The sequence below is a fragment of the Hypanus sabinus genome, chromosome 23 (assembly GCF_030144855.1).
Source record: "Hypanus sabinus isolate sHypSab1 chromosome 23, sHypSab1.hap1, whole genome shotgun sequence".
In the NCBI taxonomy this organism is placed as follows: domain Eukaryota; kingdom Metazoa; phylum Chordata; class Chondrichthyes; order Myliobatiformes; family Dasyatidae; genus Hypanus; species Hypanus sabinus.
The window spans coordinates 42,514,349-42,535,895 of record NC_082728.1 but is presented as its reverse complement, the minus strand read 5'-3'; the positions used below and the strand labels follow the sequence as shown (position 1 = coordinate 42,535,895).

The 21,547-nt window shown below is 38.7% G+C and overlaps 1 protein-coding gene across 3 annotated transcripts in view; it reads left to right on the top strand.

Moving 5' to 3' along the window:
• The window catches only part of dnah9 (dynein, axonemal, heavy chain 9), a 527,557-nt gene that overhangs the window by 323,647 nt on the left and 182,363 nt on the right, over positions 1-21,547 (top strand). For all 3 annotated transcript variants that reach the window (XM_059948782.1, XM_059948781.1, XM_059948783.1), the window contains 2 exons: positions 316-504; positions 18,420-18,655. In XM_059948782.1, the coding sequence (XP_059804765.1) occupies positions 316-504; positions 18,420-18,655 (425 nt within the window). The remainder of the gene's footprint in view (positions 1-315; positions 505-18,419; positions 18,656-21,547) is intronic.

Here is a 21,547-nt window from a genome sequence, read left to right as displayed (position 1 = left end):
GTGCAGTCTCACTCATTTCTTAAACCCTAGAAATGTACTACATATTGGGTAAACACCTTTTTGTATTACATCTAGTATTAGTAACAGGAAAAGGAGTTTAAGAAGCTGCTCAATGTTTGAATTACACAGCTGCTGTTGTTGATAATTTTTGATCAATAATTGACCAACTTTTCATATCTTGTGATTTCCATCTTGCAGTGAGAGTTGATTTGCTGTGTTCCTGCTTCTTTTGCATTGTCTGAATGTAACTTTGTCATGGTCAGTGGGAAAAATATTTTTGACATGTACTCTATTATTATCGTGCATTCTTCATAGGTTGGTGGTCTGGCTTCAGAAAATGTGCGTTGGGCAGAAGCTGTGTGCAACTTCAAGCAACAGGAGAGCATGCTCTGTGGGGATGTGCTCCTCATCACTGCTTTCGTCTCCTATCTCGGCTATTTTACCAAGAAGTATAGGCAAGATTTAATGGAAGGAATGTGGAAGCCTTATCTTGAACAGCTCAAAGTAAGGACCAAATATCGCAAAATTTGGATATGCTTATGTAGAAATAAATTGACCAGTATTATAGCTTCCTAAGCAATATTTAAGATGGAAATTCACTTGTTACCTTACCATATGAATGTGAATTACGTAAGTTATAGAGTAAACTTTTATTTTTAATCACCCTTTATATTTACTCCATATATCAAGCAGATTTAGCAGTCTTGAAAGAACCTTTGGTGCACTCAATAGTTATCTACCCAGCATGTTTTTGGATGATTGTTTGATTTGTTCTTAGATTTCAGTTAAAAATGTCTGGTTCACTCATTTAATTTCACCTCCCCACGTTTTCCTTAGTAATGACATGTTAAGTTCTGACAAATATCTTTAATTTCTGTATTCCTTATTACCAGCATATTTTTGACATTGATTAATTTTTACTATAAAAGTTTGTGATTTGAGAGATATCAGCATGGTTCACACTGGAAACTGCATTCATTATCCCAGTCAGAGAGTCACATGTTCATGGAATCTAAATAAGATACTGGTAGATAATGGAATTAAGATTGAGAGAGGGCAATTACAAATACTACAGTTTTCAGTTGGATTTGAGCATTCCTTTGCAAGTCTTTACTATTTTTTCATTTTGATGCTTCAGGAGTAACAGTACTAATTCTTCCTTGGTTAAATCTGGAACTCCCATTCTGAGTTGTAGTTGGTTTATTATTGTCACACGTACTGACTTAGAGTGAAAAAGTGTGTTTTGCACACCATCCATGCAGGTCAACTCATCACATCCGTGCCTGAACATAGGACAAAGGATGATTAATAATAGAATGCAGGACATACTGTTGCAGTTGTAAAGTGCAATGTAGGTAGACAATAAGGTGCAAGGCCATGATGAGGAAGATTTTGAGGTAAAGAGTTCATTATACAAGAGATCCATTCAATAATCTTATAACAGCACGGCACTAACTGTCCTGGAGCTTGGTAGTATGAATTTTCAGCCTTTTCTATCTTCTGCACAATGAAGAGATAATGTCTGTGGTAGAAGGAGTCTTCAATTCTTTTGGGTGTTTTAACTAAACTGTGAGAACTGTAGACCGAGTCCATGATGGGGATGCTGATTATTGTGATGTGCTGAGTTATGTCTACAACTCTTTAGTTTCTTGCAGTCTCATGCAAAGCAGTTGGCATACCAAGCTGTGATGCATTGGATCTATTGTTTTGCTAATGGAGCAAGAGAATTAATAATTGAAAATGCAGGCATGATTTGTAAAGAATGGCATTGGAATATTTCATGTACTGGCAGAGAAGTGCATTTGTCTTCTGCTCATATCTGGTAAAAATGTTTGGCATGTGATCAGTTCTTCAGAGGAGTAAAATGCCAGCATGACTATTTGTTTGCCCCAGGAGATACTGTCCATAATCAGTTAATCGTTTCATCATTCCAAGTCTCGAATATACTTCCATGTCGATATTAGTATCCAGTCACCTAAAGTAGGTCTATGGCGGCTTTGTGGTTACCAATTTTGCTGAATTCTGGATACATTTATCTTGTGGAATTGGTTTTCACCAAATTAAACTTATGTCGAAACACAATTCTGTAATTGCTCCACCAACAGCAGCAGTATGGAAACTTTCATTGAGTTAATCTGTGGGAAGTGGTGCTACCTATGGTCTTATCTGCCATACCATATTGTGCAATCCTACAGTGGAACAGAAATGAACTAAAAGATTGTTTCAATCTTTTATGTTACATTGGAATTTAAACCATTGACATTAATGTAGTATGTGTAATCTGTACTACAGGTATTAAGAAATTATTTATAAAGCCAGTTACATTGCTACAATAACTCCCCATAAGTCCAATTAGATGCCGCCATTAAGATCAAAAGCCATTTATTGTATGTTGTCTGCAGTTCTCTTGTTATCAATCTCTTACCAAACCACATCATTCAGTTAAATGGAAATGAAGATAGAAATGCTTCCTTCATAGACTGTGCAATGCCTTTTTAATAATTCAAAAATCTCATTTATTCTGCTCAAGCGGTGTCATCTATTTGTTTCACTGGAATATGTATACTGTATTAACGCCTCTTTTTGTCTGGCACATTACTTTAAATGGCTGTTGTGTTTTATTATTCATAACAGCAGAAGAATGCATCAGCAAGAAAACAAACTTGTACTGATAGATAACCAGGTGACAACTAAACCAACCAGTTAGATGACATCATAAATCATAATCCTGTCACACGTTATAAATAAAGGTAGAAAGGACAGGATTTAGCAGATGAGCAGAGAGAAATAGATTTAGTTCTAATGAAAGATCAATGATCTGAAGCATTAACTTGGCTTCCCTTACTGCAGTTTTACATAAGTGAAAATAATATAACTCTATGGAAATGGCCATACAGACATCACAGTAAACAATAGCTTGATATCACTCAGTTGTATCTCTGTGGTACCATTAAGTAGAATGTGATGAGCACTATTTCATTGTCCTCCAGTGTTTTTCTAGGAACTTGACCAGGCACCGACATGGTTTGTGTATCTGGCATGCATCAAGTTGTATCATTCCTTCTGCAGAACTATTTCAGGAGCATTCTGTAGGAAAATAAATGGTTCTGAGAACAAATATCACCGGACACTTTAGGTCAATTAAGCTTTTATTGTGAAGAGCCAGACAAGGACGCCACTCAAGCAAGCCCCAAACTTACATATTATCCACAGGGTAGCTCACTTACCTCAAAACAACAGTGTCACTACCTCTGTCTTTGACCACTCAGACACAGCCATCAATTTCCTTCCCATGAGAGCCAGGATTTCTGCTCTGGCTGCATATCTAATCACCTATCCAATGTAATCCTAGGTCTTGTATGGGTTTATGACCACTCCTCCATTGTCCCACACTGGGCACTTGCCAAGTTCAACTTCAGTCGATTTTCATTTCCACTGGTGAAAAAGTGCAAAGCCCGTCATATACCTGCTGAGGCCATGATTCTCAAGCATGACCGAGATTTTCATTGGCCGGCCCACAACCTATAGCTGTGCTATTGCAACTACTTACCACATTTTCCAATATTCAAGGGCATACAAAAAACACTAGATATTCAAGTTTTTATGTTACACCATCAGCTCCAGAATACCTTGTTTCAATATGCATGTTATAAACATTGTTCTTTTACATAATACTTCATATTTTTATAATATCTCTGTGGCAGAAATCTTGTTGATATATTATCAATTTAACTTTTATTAATTTGACTTTGCAACTCCACATATACTTGGTATAAACATATGAAAATGATGGGCTGAAAAATATCAATTGGTCGATTCTGTTTTTTCGGTACCTGAAGCATCTTAACCTGTTGCAGTTAGCCCAGCACCCTCCTGTCATTTGGAGTTTCAAAAAAAAAATGGATAGTATCTTCTCTTAATGCATAAAGCCGTCGTGTAAATCATCTCACTGTATTGCTTGGGAGATAAGGCCTGGGGGAATATTATGTCAGTTGCAGAAATGAGCAATAACATGATTTGCATTGCATATTCCATTTTTATTATTGATGTGTTGAAGTAATATTGAATTGAAATGTTTAATTCATTAATAGTATACCATAAAGAGTAGGAAAAAAGGTTAACCTTCAACAACCTTTAGTTTTGAAGACAAACTGTTAAACATCTCAACTGGCAGACTAATTGGGTTATCTGAATGTTTTGGTGTGGCTGTGCACTTTGGATATTAACTCCATAAAAAACCAAACCATGAATGATGCTAAGCTCAACAAACTTAAGAAATAGAAAAAAAGGGTAAATCCAGGAGACAGGTGCCCTTTCATCAGTGTTTGCAAACTTAGAGTGGCTGGATTGCTTTCTATCCCCCCTCGTACCTCAACCCTTTATTTTTGCCATCAGGATCAGGGAATTCTTGCATTAAGTTGGTTCTGTGTTACTCAAAGGCGGGCTCTCATCCCTGTTATCAACCTGTAGTCTTTTCCAGTCCTTATAATCTACCACGCTGTCTGGGAACAATACCAAAAATGTTAATTATGCCCTTCTAATGAATTCAACAATACTTGCCCCCCCCAGTCACCCTTAAAGCCTGAACTCTGTACAATTTCACAAATATCCCGAGAAGGTGTTTACAAATCATTTTATGTATGATATAGGCCCTAGATTTATCCAAGATGCAAGTATCATAAATAAATGTAGATAGATGTCAGAAGTATTGTATTGCCGAGGAACATTAAGTTCTACCATTCAGTTTCATAGTCACAATACACCTTAATGGTAAATAAATGGTTTAATTGTTCTGAATCACATTTATCAGTTTATTCTCATGAGGCTGAATTGGGTGCTTTGTTAAAGTTGGAATAGCTCAGTGAGTAATACCTTGACAAGTATCTGTTTTGGTTAGGTAAAAAGAAGATATATAATTAGATCAGTGTTGTGGAATGAGCCAGAGTAGCCTTTGTGTGTGATTACCAGGTGTTTTTATAATTCTAGTTACAGTGAGACTGCTGAAGTACAAATTAGCCAGCATAGATGCTGACTGTTAGAACATAACTGAATCTACAAGACCTCTTTTTATCAGAACATCAATACCTAACTTTTGGTTGCATTTGCAGCTGATGCTATTGTACTCTAGAGGAACCTATTAATTGACAAGTTTCTGGTGATAGTGCCTTGGCTGTTGGTGTGTTGCCATAGATACCATACATGTTGGACTTCTCACTCACCATTTGAACAAGTACCATCCACTGTATAATGGAGTGTGATTTTTTTAAAACTGAACCAGCCAAATAACATTGCTTTAAATCTGTTATTAGGACTCCTACAAGCTGAATAAAATGTAGTCTTTGGTTCCAAATCTTGTTGCAAAACATGTAACCCTACTTCAGCACACAGCATAAAAAAGGTATTTGATAACAAATTGGAAGGCCCTTATCTGATCAAGCTTTTCAAATATTGTTAGAAGTTGTTTGTAACTGTCAGCAAATGGTGTAATTAGATTTCAGGCTTAAGATCAACCCCTCATGGTTATCTAATAAAAATAAAATACTGTTCAGTTTGATGTTACATCTACTTTCAATTACTTTCATATTCTTAATATTTGTAAAAAGGTGCAAAAAAATTGAAATGTCCACAAATGAGCTACTCTGCATGGTGTGTTCTCAAGATTCAACCTACAGAGAATATGTTAGGAAGCATTATTAAACTGGTGTGACATTAAACATTGTAAAGGTACTGTTGATTTAGTTGTGCAATGTGTTCACTACGCAGTGTTAAAATTTATCTTCCTGTATTTATGTTGTTACTACCAGTGACTTTGGTAATCAACTGAGATTTATGTGTGCAATAAGATTGTGGTTCATTTTTTAGACAAACTATTTCAGAAACAAGATAGTGGTTTCCATGGGGACATAATGTAGTATTTCTGGTTTGTAACTGTTAAGATGAACCATTACGAACAATGCAAAGGACCGGCAATGTCCATCTAGATTCTATAGTCTATAATTTATTTATTGCAATATATTTTAATCTAACTTCCTTGAAAAGGAAATTTCATATTTTGAAATAAATCATAACTATCACATTATTAGGCAGAGTAATGAAAAAAAGTAATATGGTAGAAATTCTCATAGCCTAAAGCTATGATTCGAAAGGACTGATGCCTTAAAAGCAGACATATTGAAATGATTAATTGTCACATTGTTTACGAACCTCCATGTATTTTATGTTGTGAAATTATATAAAATAAGGTTCTCTGTCTTGATGTCACTCAAAGGTTACATTCCTAAAATCTGTCACTCTATCCAGGGTAATACTACACAAACAAAAGTCGCACTTTATCTCAGATAATATGATTATTTTGTTTTGTGATCCAACTGATAATTGACAGGAGTCAGTCCCAATTGGGGCCTTTGACTATATTAACTCTGTCCTTTATAAAATCTTAAGTATAAGAGGTATGTGCTAACTTCACTTTCAATTATTCAGCTATGCCTTCAGTTACTTTAATCATTAATAACATTATGGATTGTGAAAGTAGCTATTAAGGGCATTTTTAAAGGAAGAAGTTGAAATAATACAATTTTTCAGGTTGGATCTTGTATATTTTAAAGTGTTAATTGTGTCTCTAATATTAACTATAATATGGAACAAATTTTGTGCCATTTAGCTATTTTAATCAAATGAACATTGAGCTCACAATTCAAAGCATCAAAGCTTACATATGATATCCAACATATGACTTTTATTCCTCGTGATATATAGTTGCTATTTTACTTTATTTTTTGTGAATGATTAGGAATATTTTCATATTATCTACCTCATTAATGTCCTTCTTATGACCCCAGCAGATCTTTGCAGAGGGTTCCTTGGAATGATGCTCCTTAGCCAGTCTGCTCATCTTACACATATCTGCTTATTATTGATTAAGAAAAAATCCTTCAAATCATTTCTATCCTTTTTATTCAAAGGACAATGACCCTAACATCTTCAGTCACTCTATATAACTGAAGTCCTGATTCAATTAATCCCTTTACAACCTAAATCCATTACATTTTTCCAAAAATGCAGTGTTAAGAATTGAGCCGTGTATTCTTATTGTATTGTTTTATGAGGGATTAACATTAACTCTTTGTTGTACTCAACGTCTCTATAAATAGAGGTTGTCATTTACTTTACATTGACAGTCCAAAATGTGAATTTTGCTCTTATACCCCCTTTCAAGTTTTACTATTTAATTCAGATAGCTTCCCCACCTAACTTTTCATTAAAATATTTCACTTCATACCTCTTTGTGGTATACTTCACAAGCCATACACTTCCCAAATTATTATCCTGTTTTCACCTCATTTTGCTCATGGTTTAATGCATATTGCATTCCCGATCATTTTTTTGTTCAACTGGTAAATCTCAATTTTATGACATACATACCTAAGTCATTCCTGTATAGCAAATAGAATTTTGGTCCTTGTAACTAATCCCTGGATAATCGAAGCACTGAATAACTTACTTTAGACTGAAAGAGTATTGTTCTACTGTTTTTTTAAAGCAATTTTTAAAATTATTGCCACTGCTCCTTAATGTTTGCCAACTAGTTTGGTTGTACTCTGTCAAAAGTCTTTCAGAATTCCACTTGCACATGATTAACTCTGTTGCAAAAACCCTTCAGCGTTGTTCAGTAGAATCTGGTAATCAAATGTAAGGCTACCTTTAGATGAATCCTAGTCAGAGTGATCAGCTGCATTTACCACATTAGTCCTTACCTTTCCCTAATTGGGACCTCTAACAAATCCATGATCATTTTCATTTATTAACCAGTATATTCCAAGCATCAATGAATTTTGCACAAATTAGAAAAATCTCCTCTGTTTTCCTTCAGCTGGTATAAATGTAAGTGCTCTTTTCAAGTAACAGTGTAACATTTCTATGATTTCAGTCTTTTATCATAATTACATACCAAACATTCTGTACAATATCCTTTTTATCTATTATATTATCTCCAATATAACTACTGTTTTCTCCATTACAGCTGCATTAACCACAGATTCTTCTATGGTGCACATTTAGTATCTCAGCCATTTCCTGACTCTATAAACAAGTAGCATTTATGGTCCCTGAACATGATGGCCTTTTTTCCAAAGTCCTTCACTTGGTTTGTACGTTTGTAAAAGACCACCTTTATTTCCTTTTTATGTTTGCTGGTGCTTCATTCTCCATGTCTCTTAAGTGTGTGTGTTAAGTCACTTTACTTCTATCGCATGTTAACTTCCAGCATCCTTGAGTATCTTCCCATGTTCACTTTCTGTCTGGCTTTCAGATTTTGATACTTCTGTGCCTTACCAAAATTGTCCCTCTTCCAGATATGTCTTTTTTACCATTGTTGGGCTGTCCATAATTACACTATATCTCATATCCAGTGACTTTCTTCACCAAGTCTTTCTTTCTCTAGTACATGCTTTAGGTGCCCCAATTCATTTATTCATTCCCCTGAATCAACCCAGCCAGCTTGCTACTTCCTTAGGCAAGGTACAAATCAAGTTGATTCCTGTACACATATTTGCTCTTTGCTTTTTGCACAATTACGTTCCCTGTCTATATTAGGTAACTGTTGAAACCTATATTTTTAAAAATTTGCTTGTAAACTTGTATCCTATCATTTCACCACTCTTCACCAGCTTTTAGTCAGTGCTAGGCACTTCTGTTTCATATTATACAGGTTTCTGTAAAGTGTTAATTTTCTAAAGATTAAAACCAGTGTGAAATCAGGGTAATGGAAGACAAAAAAAAAACCACAACTGAACCAAATAAAAAAATGTTTATCAGATCAGGCAGCATCTGTGGAGAGGGAAGCAGTTAATGTTTCAAGTAAATTACTTTTTGTTAGAATCAAGTGCCAGTGCCAGACAAGTAGGGTTGTTGAACAAGGTTTGATGTCAGTTGGGATACTGGCAACAAATTATGCAAAGTTCAACTGTTAAGAAGGGACAAAGCTCAGGCTGCCAAGGAGACATTCAAATTGTTACATTTAATAAAGAGTTGGATGAAGGTTTCAGCGAAACTTGTGGCGAGGGAGAGCATGTGTGCAATTTAGGAAGCAGGATCTTGGTGAATATCCCTCTGAAATTTTCTGCATTAAAACAAACAGAATAGTGTGAATTTGGTCTTGGTACCAGAAGGATATTCACAAAAAATCCCAATAAAACTTGGGGCTTATCTATACCAGTGTAAATTACTTTTTAAAGGTGTAATCATTATCATCAAACTCACTTGCACTGAAAATAGTGACTGAATGGGCATTAAAAATGGCTTTTATATCTTACCTCTATGCTGATATCATACACCTAGCAAAATTTAAAATTCAAAGGAGGAGCTCAGTTGGTCAGAAAGCATCTGTGGAAGGAAATGTTTCACATTGAGACACTTCATTTGGTCTTAACCTGAAATGCTGATTATCTATTTCCCTTGCTAGATACTGCCTGCCTAATCCCCCAATTTCCTCCAGCTTCATAGGAACATAGAAAACCTACAGCACAATACAGGCCCTTTGGCCCACAGAGTTGTGCCGAAAATGTCCCTACCTTAGAAATTACTAGGCTTACCTATAGCCCTCTATTTTACTAAGCTCCATGGACCTATCTAAAAGTCTCTTAAAAGACCCTATCGTAACCGCTTCCACCACCGTTGCCGGCAGACCATTCCACACACTCACCACTCTCTGAGTAAAAAATTTACCCCTGACATCTCCTCTGTAGCTACTCCCCAGCACCTTAAACCTGTGCCCTCTTGTGGCAACCATTTCAGCCCTGGGAAAAAGCCTTTTGACTATCCACACGATCAATCCCTCTCATCATCTTATACAAAGGCCAAGTTCACTCAACCTATTCTCATAAGGCATGCTCCCCAATCCAGGCAACATCCTTGTAAATCTCCTCTGCACCCTTTCTATGGCTTCCACATCTTTCCTGTAGTGAGGTGACCAGAACTGAGCACAGTACTCCATGTGGGGTCTGACCAGGGTCCTATATAGCTGCAACATTGCCCCTTGGCTCCTAAATTCAATTCTACGATTGATGAAGGCCAATATACGATACGCCTTCTTAACCACAGAGTCAACCTGCGCAGCTGCTTTGCTTGTCCTATGGACTCGGATCCCAAGATCCCTCTGATCCTCCACACTGCCAAGAGACTTACCATTAATACTATATTATGCCATCATATTTGACCTACCAAAATGAACCACTTCACATTTGCCTGGCTTGAACTCCATCTGCCACTTCTCAACCCAGTTTTGCATCCTATCAATGTCCCTCTGTAACCTCTGACAGCCTTCCACATTATCCACAACACCTCCAACCTTCACTGTATGTTGCTCCAGATTTCCAGTAAATGTATCTTGATATTTGAAATAACATAGGTAGAAATTCTCCTCTGATCACATGTTATAGACCAGTGTATATATTCTGCAATGCACTTTGCAAAATTCAGTTCAATTACAGACTTAATTTTTGAATAGGGGAGGCTGCACAATATGGAACATGAATTCTGATGAGCAAGACAGGTGATATGTTGCTGTGGTAGTTTCTGATAGAGTTTAATCTCCTGTGTAATAAATCTTATAGAAAGTAAGTTTGTCCACATCTTAACAAGATAGGCAATATAATTCTACTGGTCAATGGCTCAGATATCAATACCTGAAGCAAATCTCACCTCAACAAAAAGTAATGTGAGGTTATTACAGAATGATAACTCGATTCCAAGGACCAGACGCAAGGTCGTCCAGGGATTGTTTTTCAAACAAAGTGTGCTATCCCATCATCTAATTTGCTGCCATCAGGAAGAATGTACACGAACCTCAGGACTCTCACTAACAGGTTCAGGAACAATTATTACTCTTCAGCCATCAGGCTCTTGAGCCAGTAGGGATAACTTCACTCAACTTCACTTGATTCATCACTGAACTGTTCCCACAACCTATGATTCACTTTCTTTTCATCTCATGTTTTCAATATATATTGCTTATTTATTAGTATTATTTCATTTTTCTTTTGTATTTGCACAGTTTGTTATCTTTTGCACATTGTGGTTGTTTGTTCATCCCATTGGATGTGGTCCTTCTTTGATTCTATTATGGTTTTAGGACTTACTGAGTATGCCTACAAGAAAACCAATGTATATGGTGACATATATGTACTTGGTGTTAATAAATTCACTTTGAATTTTGAACCTTTGGACTGTTTGATTCCAGACCTCATCCCTTACTGGTCCAAACATAGGCCAATGAGCTAAATTCCTAAGGAGTTAGCACCTTTGATATCAAGACAACATTTGAGCATATATGCCATCAATAGACATTGAGGGTAAGTACCCCAACAGCTGAAGTCATACCTCACACAAAGGAAAATGGTTGTGGTGGGTGAAACCAATCAATTGTATCTTTACCGAAGCTTCACCATCATCATCTTCTGGTCTTCCATCAAAGATCATTTTCTTTTCTAAAATCATCAGAGAGGATTTATGCCTCTGTTGGCCTAGTGTTCAATTTTGTTGTAACTGTTGAAGTTTTCATTTCATAAGAGCTAGGTAACATTCACTGATGGGCTGGTGAACAGTATATAACTTTCATGCCATAAAGGTAGGTATTGATTATCTGCACAGCAGAATGTATCAACACCTACAGTGCATTTGACTTTCAATGATGTTACTATGCCTTAATTGACAGCATGTGGGTGTTTATATTGAGCAGAAGCTCAACGAACCAGCTACATGAATATTGTGTCTACAAGAGTTGTATCCGGGGAGATATTTCACCCCTTGATGTCCCAAAGCTTTTCTGCAATCTACAAAGCAGAAAAAAAAATGCCTTTTCCTGGATGTGTGCTGAATCAACAGCATTTAAAGAGCTTGATATCATCCACAACCAACAGCCCACTTGATCTGCACCCAATTAATCCAATGAAACCCTCCACCATCTGCACACAATGTCTGCAATTCACACTATTTGCTGTCACTGGCAACTCCAACAGCAACCACAAAGTATGCTGCTGAGGTACATCCGAAGATGTGCTTGGACACATCATCAGTGATGTAACCTGTGGTCTTTGGGTGTTTACGAGTCTTTCAACATTGGACATCCTCACCCAGTCAACACAGCCAAGGTTGATCAGACCCCAGCTTCTGTCCCAGTAGCACAGGTCCAAGGTCACATCTCTTGACTTATAGCCATCTGGAGGCACACTGTGCAGCCTCTGTAATGGTCCTGATGGTTCTACTCTTTGCAGCCCCACCCATCCGTTTAATGCCAAGGGGAGAGTAGATTCTGTGGAGCGAGCAGCCAGCAAAACCTTTACATCCCACCTCTATAGGCTCGCATCACTCCCCTCCCTGTTATGGCTCTACCTGTTACTCATGTTTGGCCGCCTTATACACCCAAATGCCTCCTCAATTAGGTCTTCCTAAGGCTCTGTCAGTTCTACCATGACCATCCACTTCAAGATTTCTGTCGGAATGACCATGTCAGAACTTAGTAATGATGATGCAATGAAGTCAGGGAACTTTAGTTGCTTGCCAAGATTGATTTTCAGTTGCCAGTCAGACGCAATGGCGAGCAAGTTTACTGGTGAACTTAGCTGAGACTGTGGTTGGTCTCCATCTTTACAAAAGCAATGGTCTTTCTGGGTTGGCTGAGGTGCCTGCTGTTGCTAATGGCCGAGGAAATATTTCCTTCCACTGCCTTCAGCACCTGGTCATGGCACCAGCTGTAGCAGCCTTCTCCCAGGGCTTTTGGGCAGCTGCTGAGGATGTGTTCCAGTGTTCCTCTGCTAGGGCAGAGAGGACATCATGGTGTCTCACTTTTGCCCCAAGCCAAAAGGTTCCCTGGACCAAGCAGAACATCATACTCAGCCTGGAGCATGAACTTGATGTTCTGTGGTTCTGCCTGCCAGATATTGGTTCAGGAGATCTTCTGCTTCTGGGCAGCCTCATACCTTGTTCAAGTTCCCTGCTGCCCCATTCCTCTCTTCCTGAGCCAGTTTACAGTGGTCCACGCCCTGGGCCCTGTTGAAGCAGTTTGAAGGGAATCTTCCCAGCCTTGCTTGACCAGACGCTATTGTCCCTACCAGATTCCTGTACCCTAGACGTGACTCAGTCATCACTGCATCCTGGGCCTTTGACTTCCTGCCTGTCTGGCTTCAATGCCTGCTGTCCTGACCTTGCGGTCTCTAGAATTGTTGTACAGCAGCAATTCTTTTGTACAGGAAACCAGGCTACTGAAGGGAAGTAGCCTGGTTTCTCTTCCTGTACAGAACAATGCTGTTCAGGCTACGTGCGAGACCCAGCCATTGATCTTTCTTTCAAGAGTATCAACAGTTGACGTGGATACCTCATATGTCAGCATTGGCCAGAATTTTCTGGGGATGATGCCATGCTGTGAGATCCCAGCCTTGAACTTGCCAGGTACGCCTGACTTATCCACAGTGGTGAACCAGACTTCTAACTCCTTGGTGGCCTTCCAGATGGCATCACTTAGGCTGCAGTCAAAGATGCTCCCCAGACTCATGACTGGTTTCTCAGAGATGAATGGGATAGCAATACAATACAAGGAGAAATGGAACCTGTCTGGGAGTCTGCCTTTCTTTAATACCAGAGACCTGATTTTCTCTGGCTTAAAGCTCATCCTTGCCCTTGCAATGTCCTCTGCTGCCTGGGAGTGATGATGTTGTTACAATGAGGTCATCGGTGAAGGCTTTGAGTAGGGGTTGCCACATTGCTGATTTAGTGATGGGAACTGCTGAGAACTTTTTCACTTATTTCAGAACTTTGGAAGAGAGCAGAGCCATAAGTGATGTTATGTAGATTTTTGTTGTACTCTTATTAAATTAAATAATTCAATAATTCTTACACACTGTAAAGATCATTGCATTGTTAACATTGATTGTAATGAAAGTAAAAATAAATTGCTTGCTCATAGCTTAGCAGGTGAATTTCCTACCCAAGAAACTCCTGAACCATTTACTGTTTAATCCCCATTCTGTGCTGAATTAGCTGATCTCATTTATGGTAATAGAAAGTCAAACACTGAAGCTGGCATTCTGCCTGTGAAATCTGTGTTGGCATTTGCTTAGAGCAATTTAAAACTCTTCCTGCTGCCCAGGCCTTGTAGCTTTCTTTAGTTATGTATAACTCTGCATGGCACAGCTTTAAATCCATGTATAATTTTCTCTGAAAGTGTTCTTTTTTGTGGTTCTACTGCTCTCTACGGAAAAGCACCAATAATCCTTGTCAGAAGGAAATGCCTCATCATCTGCCTCCTGAATCTCTTGGTAGTGATTTATAAATTCTCAGCATTGACTTCCCACCCACAGGAAATAGGTCTTCCTTACACTGTCAGAATGCATTATGATTTTAAACTATCTCTGTTAACTTTTCTCTTAGCCTTCTCTGCTTTACTCCACTTCTCTGCTTTACGAATGTTGCTCTTTGTCTATCTTTACTCATACTTCAAAACTCCTAATACTCTGTTTATTATTTAGAATTAGAATTGGAAACAGACTTATTATGAGTGAAATGTGAATCAGAGCCAGGTTGAATATCGTCGGCATATGTCGTGAAATTTGTTGTTATATGACAGCATTACATTGCAATTCATAATAAAAAAACTGTGAATTACAGTGAATATATCTATGTATAGTGTATGTGCCTTCAGGCTCCTCTGCCTCCTGTCTGATGGTAGCAACGAGAAGAAGACATGTCCTAAGTGATGGAGGTCCTTAATGATGAACAATGATTTTTAAGGTGTTGGTTCTTGAAAATGTCCTAGAGGCTCAGCAGGCTAGTGCCCAAGATGGAGCTAACTGTGTTTACAACTTTCTGTAGCTTATTTTGATCATGTGCAGCACCCCCTAGATGATGATGCAGCCAGTTAGAATGCTTTCCAAAATATATCTGTAGAAATTTGTGAGGGTAGCAGTAAAGGACAAAGATATTAAATTACTATAAATTACAAAATAAATAAATAATCCAATAAAAGAAATAATGAGGGTAGTATTCTTGAACCATTCAGAAATGTGATAGCTAAGAGGAAGTAGCTATTCTTCAATAAGTATGGGTCTTCAGGCTCTTGAACCTCCTTTTTGATAGAGAAGAGGGCATATCCAGGATGGCAATGGTCCTTACTGATGGACTGCACCTTCTTGAGGTGGAGATGCCCTCAATGGGAAGAGCTGTGCCCATGATAGAACTGTCTAAATTTATAACTCTCTGCAGCCTCTTATGATCCTTTGCATCGTAGTCCCATACCAGACATTGGTGACATACCAAATCTCCTCAAATTCATGACCAAGTAGAGCTCATGGTGTCCATGATTGCATCAGTGTATTAGGACAAGGATAGATCCTCTGAGATAATTGATGCTCAAGAACTTGAAGCTACTCACCCTTTCCACCGTTGACCCTTCAATTAGGACTGGTATGTGTTCTCTCAACTTTCTCTTTCTGAAGTCTACAATAATTTTGTCGGCTTGCTGATGCTAAGTGCAAGGCTGTTCTTTCAACACCAACCAGCTGGTTATCTAACTTTTGTAGACATCCTCGTGACATCTGAAACTTTACTAATAACATCAGCAAATTTATAAATGGTGTTCCTTTATATTGAATGTATCTTCCAATTTTTAAATTTCTGGTCTTAACACTGTATTTGTCTACACTAAATTATAGCTCCCACTGGCAGGACCACTTACCTGTTGATTTGTATTCCTGAATTTTTCATTTTTCTGTTCCTTATTTTCTAACCATCTCATTATCTAACAAGTATACTTAACCTTGAGGTATAACCGTACCTAATCTTCATGAATTATTGTTATGCCAGTTTACTCTAGTTTTTAGTGCATGAGCCAATTTTCTATCCATGCTGCTATATTTCCTACATTTCTTCTCCCATAAGGCCACTTTTTTTGAATTAAACATGCAATGTTAATCACTGTCCATATGGTCTCCTTAAACTGCTTTCAATTAGTCAAGGAAGTAGGAGTAGAACCTTGCAGATTTTCTTATAAGCTCCAATTGACAAAGATTTTCATCTAATTTTTTACATCTCCTGGGAGTATCTGTATCTCTGCTTGACCCTCAGAGACTATGGATATGATGCACTAACCATTGCAGCTGTCCAGAACAGGATAAACCAATTGATCTTCTCCTAGTATTAATTTTCAGAGGTTAATTTGTCATTTACAAATCTTCTGTAAGCTTTCTTATCAACCACTTTCAGAAAATCCATTAATATTGCATCTCTTGGATTCTGTTAATCAATCACCTCTCTTTAATAACTTGACCTTATTGTTTTTGACTTGCAGAGTCCCAAGGCCATGATCATCACTATGAAGTGAGCTCTGGCTGACTAATTTGAATATGACATTTAGTCTCTTAAAATACTGTACTGCTGGCAAAAGTAAGCAACTTTAGAGGAAAATTAGATTTAAAAAGTACTTCTCTGCAGCTGAACAAACAAAAACCATTGAATTGAATTGAAGTGATTTATCATTGTCACATGAACTGAAATACAGTGAAAAATGCATATTTATTCCATCCGCCACAATAGGCAGGATCTTCTGTTGGTCAACCGTTTTAATTCTACTTTCCCATTCTTGTTCCAACATGTTGGCCCATGGTCTCCTCTACTGCCACAATGAGGCATTCTCAGGTTGGAGGAGAAGTATCCAATATTCTAGCTGAGTTGCTCCAACATAATGGCTTTCTCTGACCTCTGGTACTTTCTGTGCCCTCCCTCTGCTCTCTTTTTCCATTCCACATTCTAGCTCTTCTCTTCTCCTCACCTACAATCACCTTCCTCTGGTACCCCTCCTCCCTCCCTTTGTCTCATGATCCACTTTCCTCTCCTACTAGATGCCTTATTTAGCCCTTTACTTCTTCCATCTCTCACATCTCAGCTTCTCACTTTATTCTCCCTCCCCTACCCAGCCATCTCCCCTCCCCCCCACCTGGCTTCACCACTCCCCCTACTTCTTATCCTGGCGTATTTTCCTTTCGAGATGCACGCAAAGACTTTGAGTTTATTCCTCTCCATAGATACTGCCTGATGTGTTAAGTTCCTCTACTATTGAGTATGCATATTAATTTAAAGAGATTTTTAAAAATTAGCCTTATTTGTCAAAACATAAAAACGTTCAGTGAGATGCATTGCTTGCATCAGGGATGTGCTGGGTGACAGCCGGCAAGTGTTACCAGCCAAGCGTGCCCTCAACTTACTAACTCTAATCCGTACGTCTTTGGAATGTGGCAGGAGACTGGAGCACACGGAGGAAACCCGTGCAGTCACGGGGAGAGTATACAAACGCCTTACAGGCAGAGTCAGGAGTTGAACCCTGATCTTACAATTGGTGCAATGTAAAGCATTGTGCTAGCCACTACACGATCATGCCACTTTTCTTTTACATGGTGCAGTGTGGTAGAACAAAGTCAAACAATAATAATACAAAATAAAGTGTGACAGCTACAAAAAAGCAGTGAAGTGCGATCATAATGAGGTAGATCTTAATGGTCCATCTTAACATTCTAGGCAAACATTTGGCAGTGGGGCAAAACCTGTCTTTGAGTCTAGTGCTATATGTTTTTTGTATTTTCTGTCAATGGAAGAGGGGCATAAAAGGAGTATTCAGGCTGTGTGTGGTCTTTGATTATGCTGGCTGTTTTACTGAGACAGCAGTAAGTATAGACAAGTTTCATGGAAGGGATAATGTGCTGCTGCTCCATGTCCATGACTCTATGCAGTTCCTTGTGGTTACATGCAGAGCAATTGCCATACTGATCATTATGTAGATAGGATGTTTTCTATGGTGCATTGATAAAAAATATTCATGGTCAAAGGGGGCATGCCAACTTCCTTTAGCCCCCTGAGGAAGTACAGGAAGTAGGGTTTCTTGGCTGTGACATCTACATGGTTGGACAAGGACATGCTGTTGTTGATGTTCATTCCTATGAACTTAAAGTCTCAACCCTCTCAGCTTCAACATCCATGTAGACAGTAGCATGTGTACCACCGCACTATCTGAAGTAATTAAATCTTGCTCTTTTGTTTTCCCCATATTGAGGGAAAGCTTGTCATCATGACACCACATTACTAAGCTCTCTATCTCCCTCCTGTTCTCTGACTCATCATTATTTGAAATACACCCCACTGGAGTGATGTCATCTGCAAACTTGTAGAATAGAACCTGGCCGTGTAGTTACATGTGTGCAGAGAATAGAGTAGGGGACTGAGGATGCATCTTTATGGAGCACCAGTGTTAGAATAATTACGGTGGCAGTGATAGTGCTTATCTTTACTGATTGCAGCCTATTGGCCAGGATGGCAAGAAGCTTATGTCAAAGTTTTGCTTTGTGAAACCATGGTTCCAATCACAATTTTCTTTTGCTAAGGTTCCAATCCCAGTTACTGCTGGCTTGGATCCATTGACAATGCTTACGGATGATGCTGACGTTGCGACCTGGCAGAATGAGAGCCTCCCTGCAGACAGGATGTCCACAGAGAATGCTACCATCTTGACCAATTGTGAACGCTGGCCACTTATGATCGACCCCCAGTTGCAAGGTGTCAAATGGATTAAAAACAAGTATGGTGAAGACCTCAGAGTTGTGAGGATTGGCCAGAGAGGGTAAGTCAATTATCAATGAAAATGTTGAGTGTATAGTCATATGCACAAGTACACATATGTTCAGGTGCAATGAAAAACGTACTTGCAGCAGCATCACAAGCTCGTTGTGATACAGTATCCACAAGAGAAAAAAATAAATTCTACACTACTTTTAAAAAAGAACACAGAACATTAAAAAAAAAGTCTAGTATAGTGCAATAAGTGGCCAAGTATCTGTCGAACTAGTCTTTGTCCTTGAGATTTTTGAGGAAGGTTTAGCTTCAGAACATTGTCAACCTGGTGTTAAGTCTGTTCAATTAAAGGACCTACCTATCATGAGCCCAATAAACATAAAATTAAATTAATCCTTACTTTATATGTGTGACTTAGTGCATATTTATCTGAAGCAACTAATTATTATTAATACAAGGACCATAGATATCCCTGCATCAGTCCTATGGTATAGGAACATGTAATAAAATTAAGCAGAGGACTCTGATCTGTCTAGTATGTCTATGCTTTTAATCAGCATTTGCCTATCAAGACACTTACTAAGTGTAGCAATAATGGTAGTCATTCATCAAAATATCATTCCTGTGGTAGGAACAAGGACAGCCTATTTGTTTATAAAAAAAAAAGGGAACTAATGAACCCAGGTTCCCAGCATTGGGTCAGGGACCTGCTAACAAAAACCCTCTGTAAAATTGCACCCCGACAGAGAAAGTCGCCCTGAAATCTAGATTAGCTCAGTGACAAATGTGAGGTGAAGGTAATTCTTGTAAGCCCTAGTGGTTCCCTGAACAAGCATTGCAGTGGGAATGACATCATCATATGTACATAAACAATGTCGGAAACATTTCATCTTCCAAACCCGACAGGAAGCCGAATTTCTGGAGTGGTGCAACTCAACGCAAAAAGTCTTATTTGTGGAAAATGGTGATGATCAGACAGGAGATACTGGAAAGCTTAGAACATTGTGACCAAATTTCCATGCATCAGTACTTGTATACATACAGCTTTGCCAAATTCCGCTGTAATCTTTGACAGCAGGAGCCAACATTAAACTCAAATCACTTCACGAGTATACTTTCAGCTGTCAGGGGAGGGAGGGGCTGGTTCCTAAGACTGGTCACAAATGGAATGTGTTTTAACACATTGCTTCAGCCCACCTCCGAAGCCCCATTTTTCTCCTTGGACATTCCTGAATTATTATTTAACCAGGTTCCATCCCTGGTTTAAAGCATGCTTAACAAGCAATTTCTACTTTTTCCTACGTTTTCGTCTAGAAGAAATTGTGAATTTGTAGCAACCTTCTGTTTGGTGTGCTTTCCAGCTAAATGAGTCCTATAAACTAAGGCAGCTAGCTGCTGTGTGCTGTATTTGATTTTCTTAATGTGGGCTTGCATTGTGTGCTAATATATATTTCATCTGTCAAATCAACTTCTGTATGTTGCTGGTAAACTTCAAGAAATGTTATCCTTTGTACAAATTTGGGAGATATGCATTCCTTCATGGCTTTTGTGTTCCTCCACCAGCAGGGACTGTGCTGTGGGTATTAAGGCTAACACCTGCTTCGCCATTATTGGCCAGCAGGAGGTGTGCCGGTTACATGCCAAGATGAGCATGTGGTTCATTTCTTACCTGGGCCGTTTAGTCCAGCTCGGAACACACTGAAATATTGATGCCTAGGCCCTTTTATTATTCTTTGCATGTTCATTTTGTTTTTGCTTTTACTAAATTGAAATGGATGAGGAGTGATCCAATCAAAGTCTTGAAGCTGATTAATGTATTTGATACAATAGGCCGTTTCCTCTGGGAGGTATCCAGAAGAAAGAGTTACAAGTGTAAAAAAAAATCAAGAAAAATACTGCAGATGCTGAAATCTGAAGTGAGGACAGAACAAACTGAGCAGGTCGAGCAACATTTGTGGAAAGAGAAGCAGTGCTAGTATTTCAGTTTGATGAGCTTCCAGCAGAATTTGAAATAAAGGTGCAGTTGTTAACATTGAGTAGGAAAATCTGGAATTCTTCCTCCAAAGTTATCTGGTTGGTGTGTGAAAGAGCCTTGCCAAATCCGAGTGACAAATTAATTTGCAAACATTTCCTGCATTTTCTTTTAAAGGCCTTTATCTTACCTGGCAAGAACAGGCTGGTGTGGAGTCAGAGGTTAAGCTGGAAATAGGAGATACAGCACACAAACATGCCCTTCAGCCGACCAAGTCTGCACCAACTATTGAATACTCATTTTTATACCAGCATTACTCTAACTCATTACACACTCTCCACATTCCCATTCAGCTCTTCTCCATGTTCAACCACTCACATACTCATTAAGGACCATTTACAATTGTTGATTAACCTATCAACCCTCATGTCTGTGGGATATTGTAGGAAACTGGAGCACCCTGAGGAAAACCATACAGTCACAGTCATGTTAAATCCATGCAGACAGCACCAGAATCCAGGGTTGAACCTGGGTCGTTGGAACTGCAAGGCGGTGTCTCTATAAGTGCCGCTATTGAGGAAATACAAATTGCAAGGTTTCAAACTTTTCTTCCCACATTCGCTTCAATTCCTTGCAGATGCCACTACTCACCTGCAAACTTGGGACAAGTTTAGCAGTCAATGAACCTTCCAACCACACTCCTTTGCAAAGTGGGAAGGAACTAGGGTATCCAGGGAAAAAATGTATAAAACAGGTAATAAAATTCCCTTAAACTCCCTCCCTTGGCCCAACATGTTATTCATTCAGAACATCTTACAGTCTGAATGCACAAACTACTTACTGTTGAGCCAATATCGGACTCCTGTCAGCACCTGGGCTCCCAGTACCAACTGATCAGTAGCACCCCCCCCCCCCCCAATGAGTTTCTCCCTCTCAAGCCCTCAGTTTGGCTCACCTGACAACTTTCCA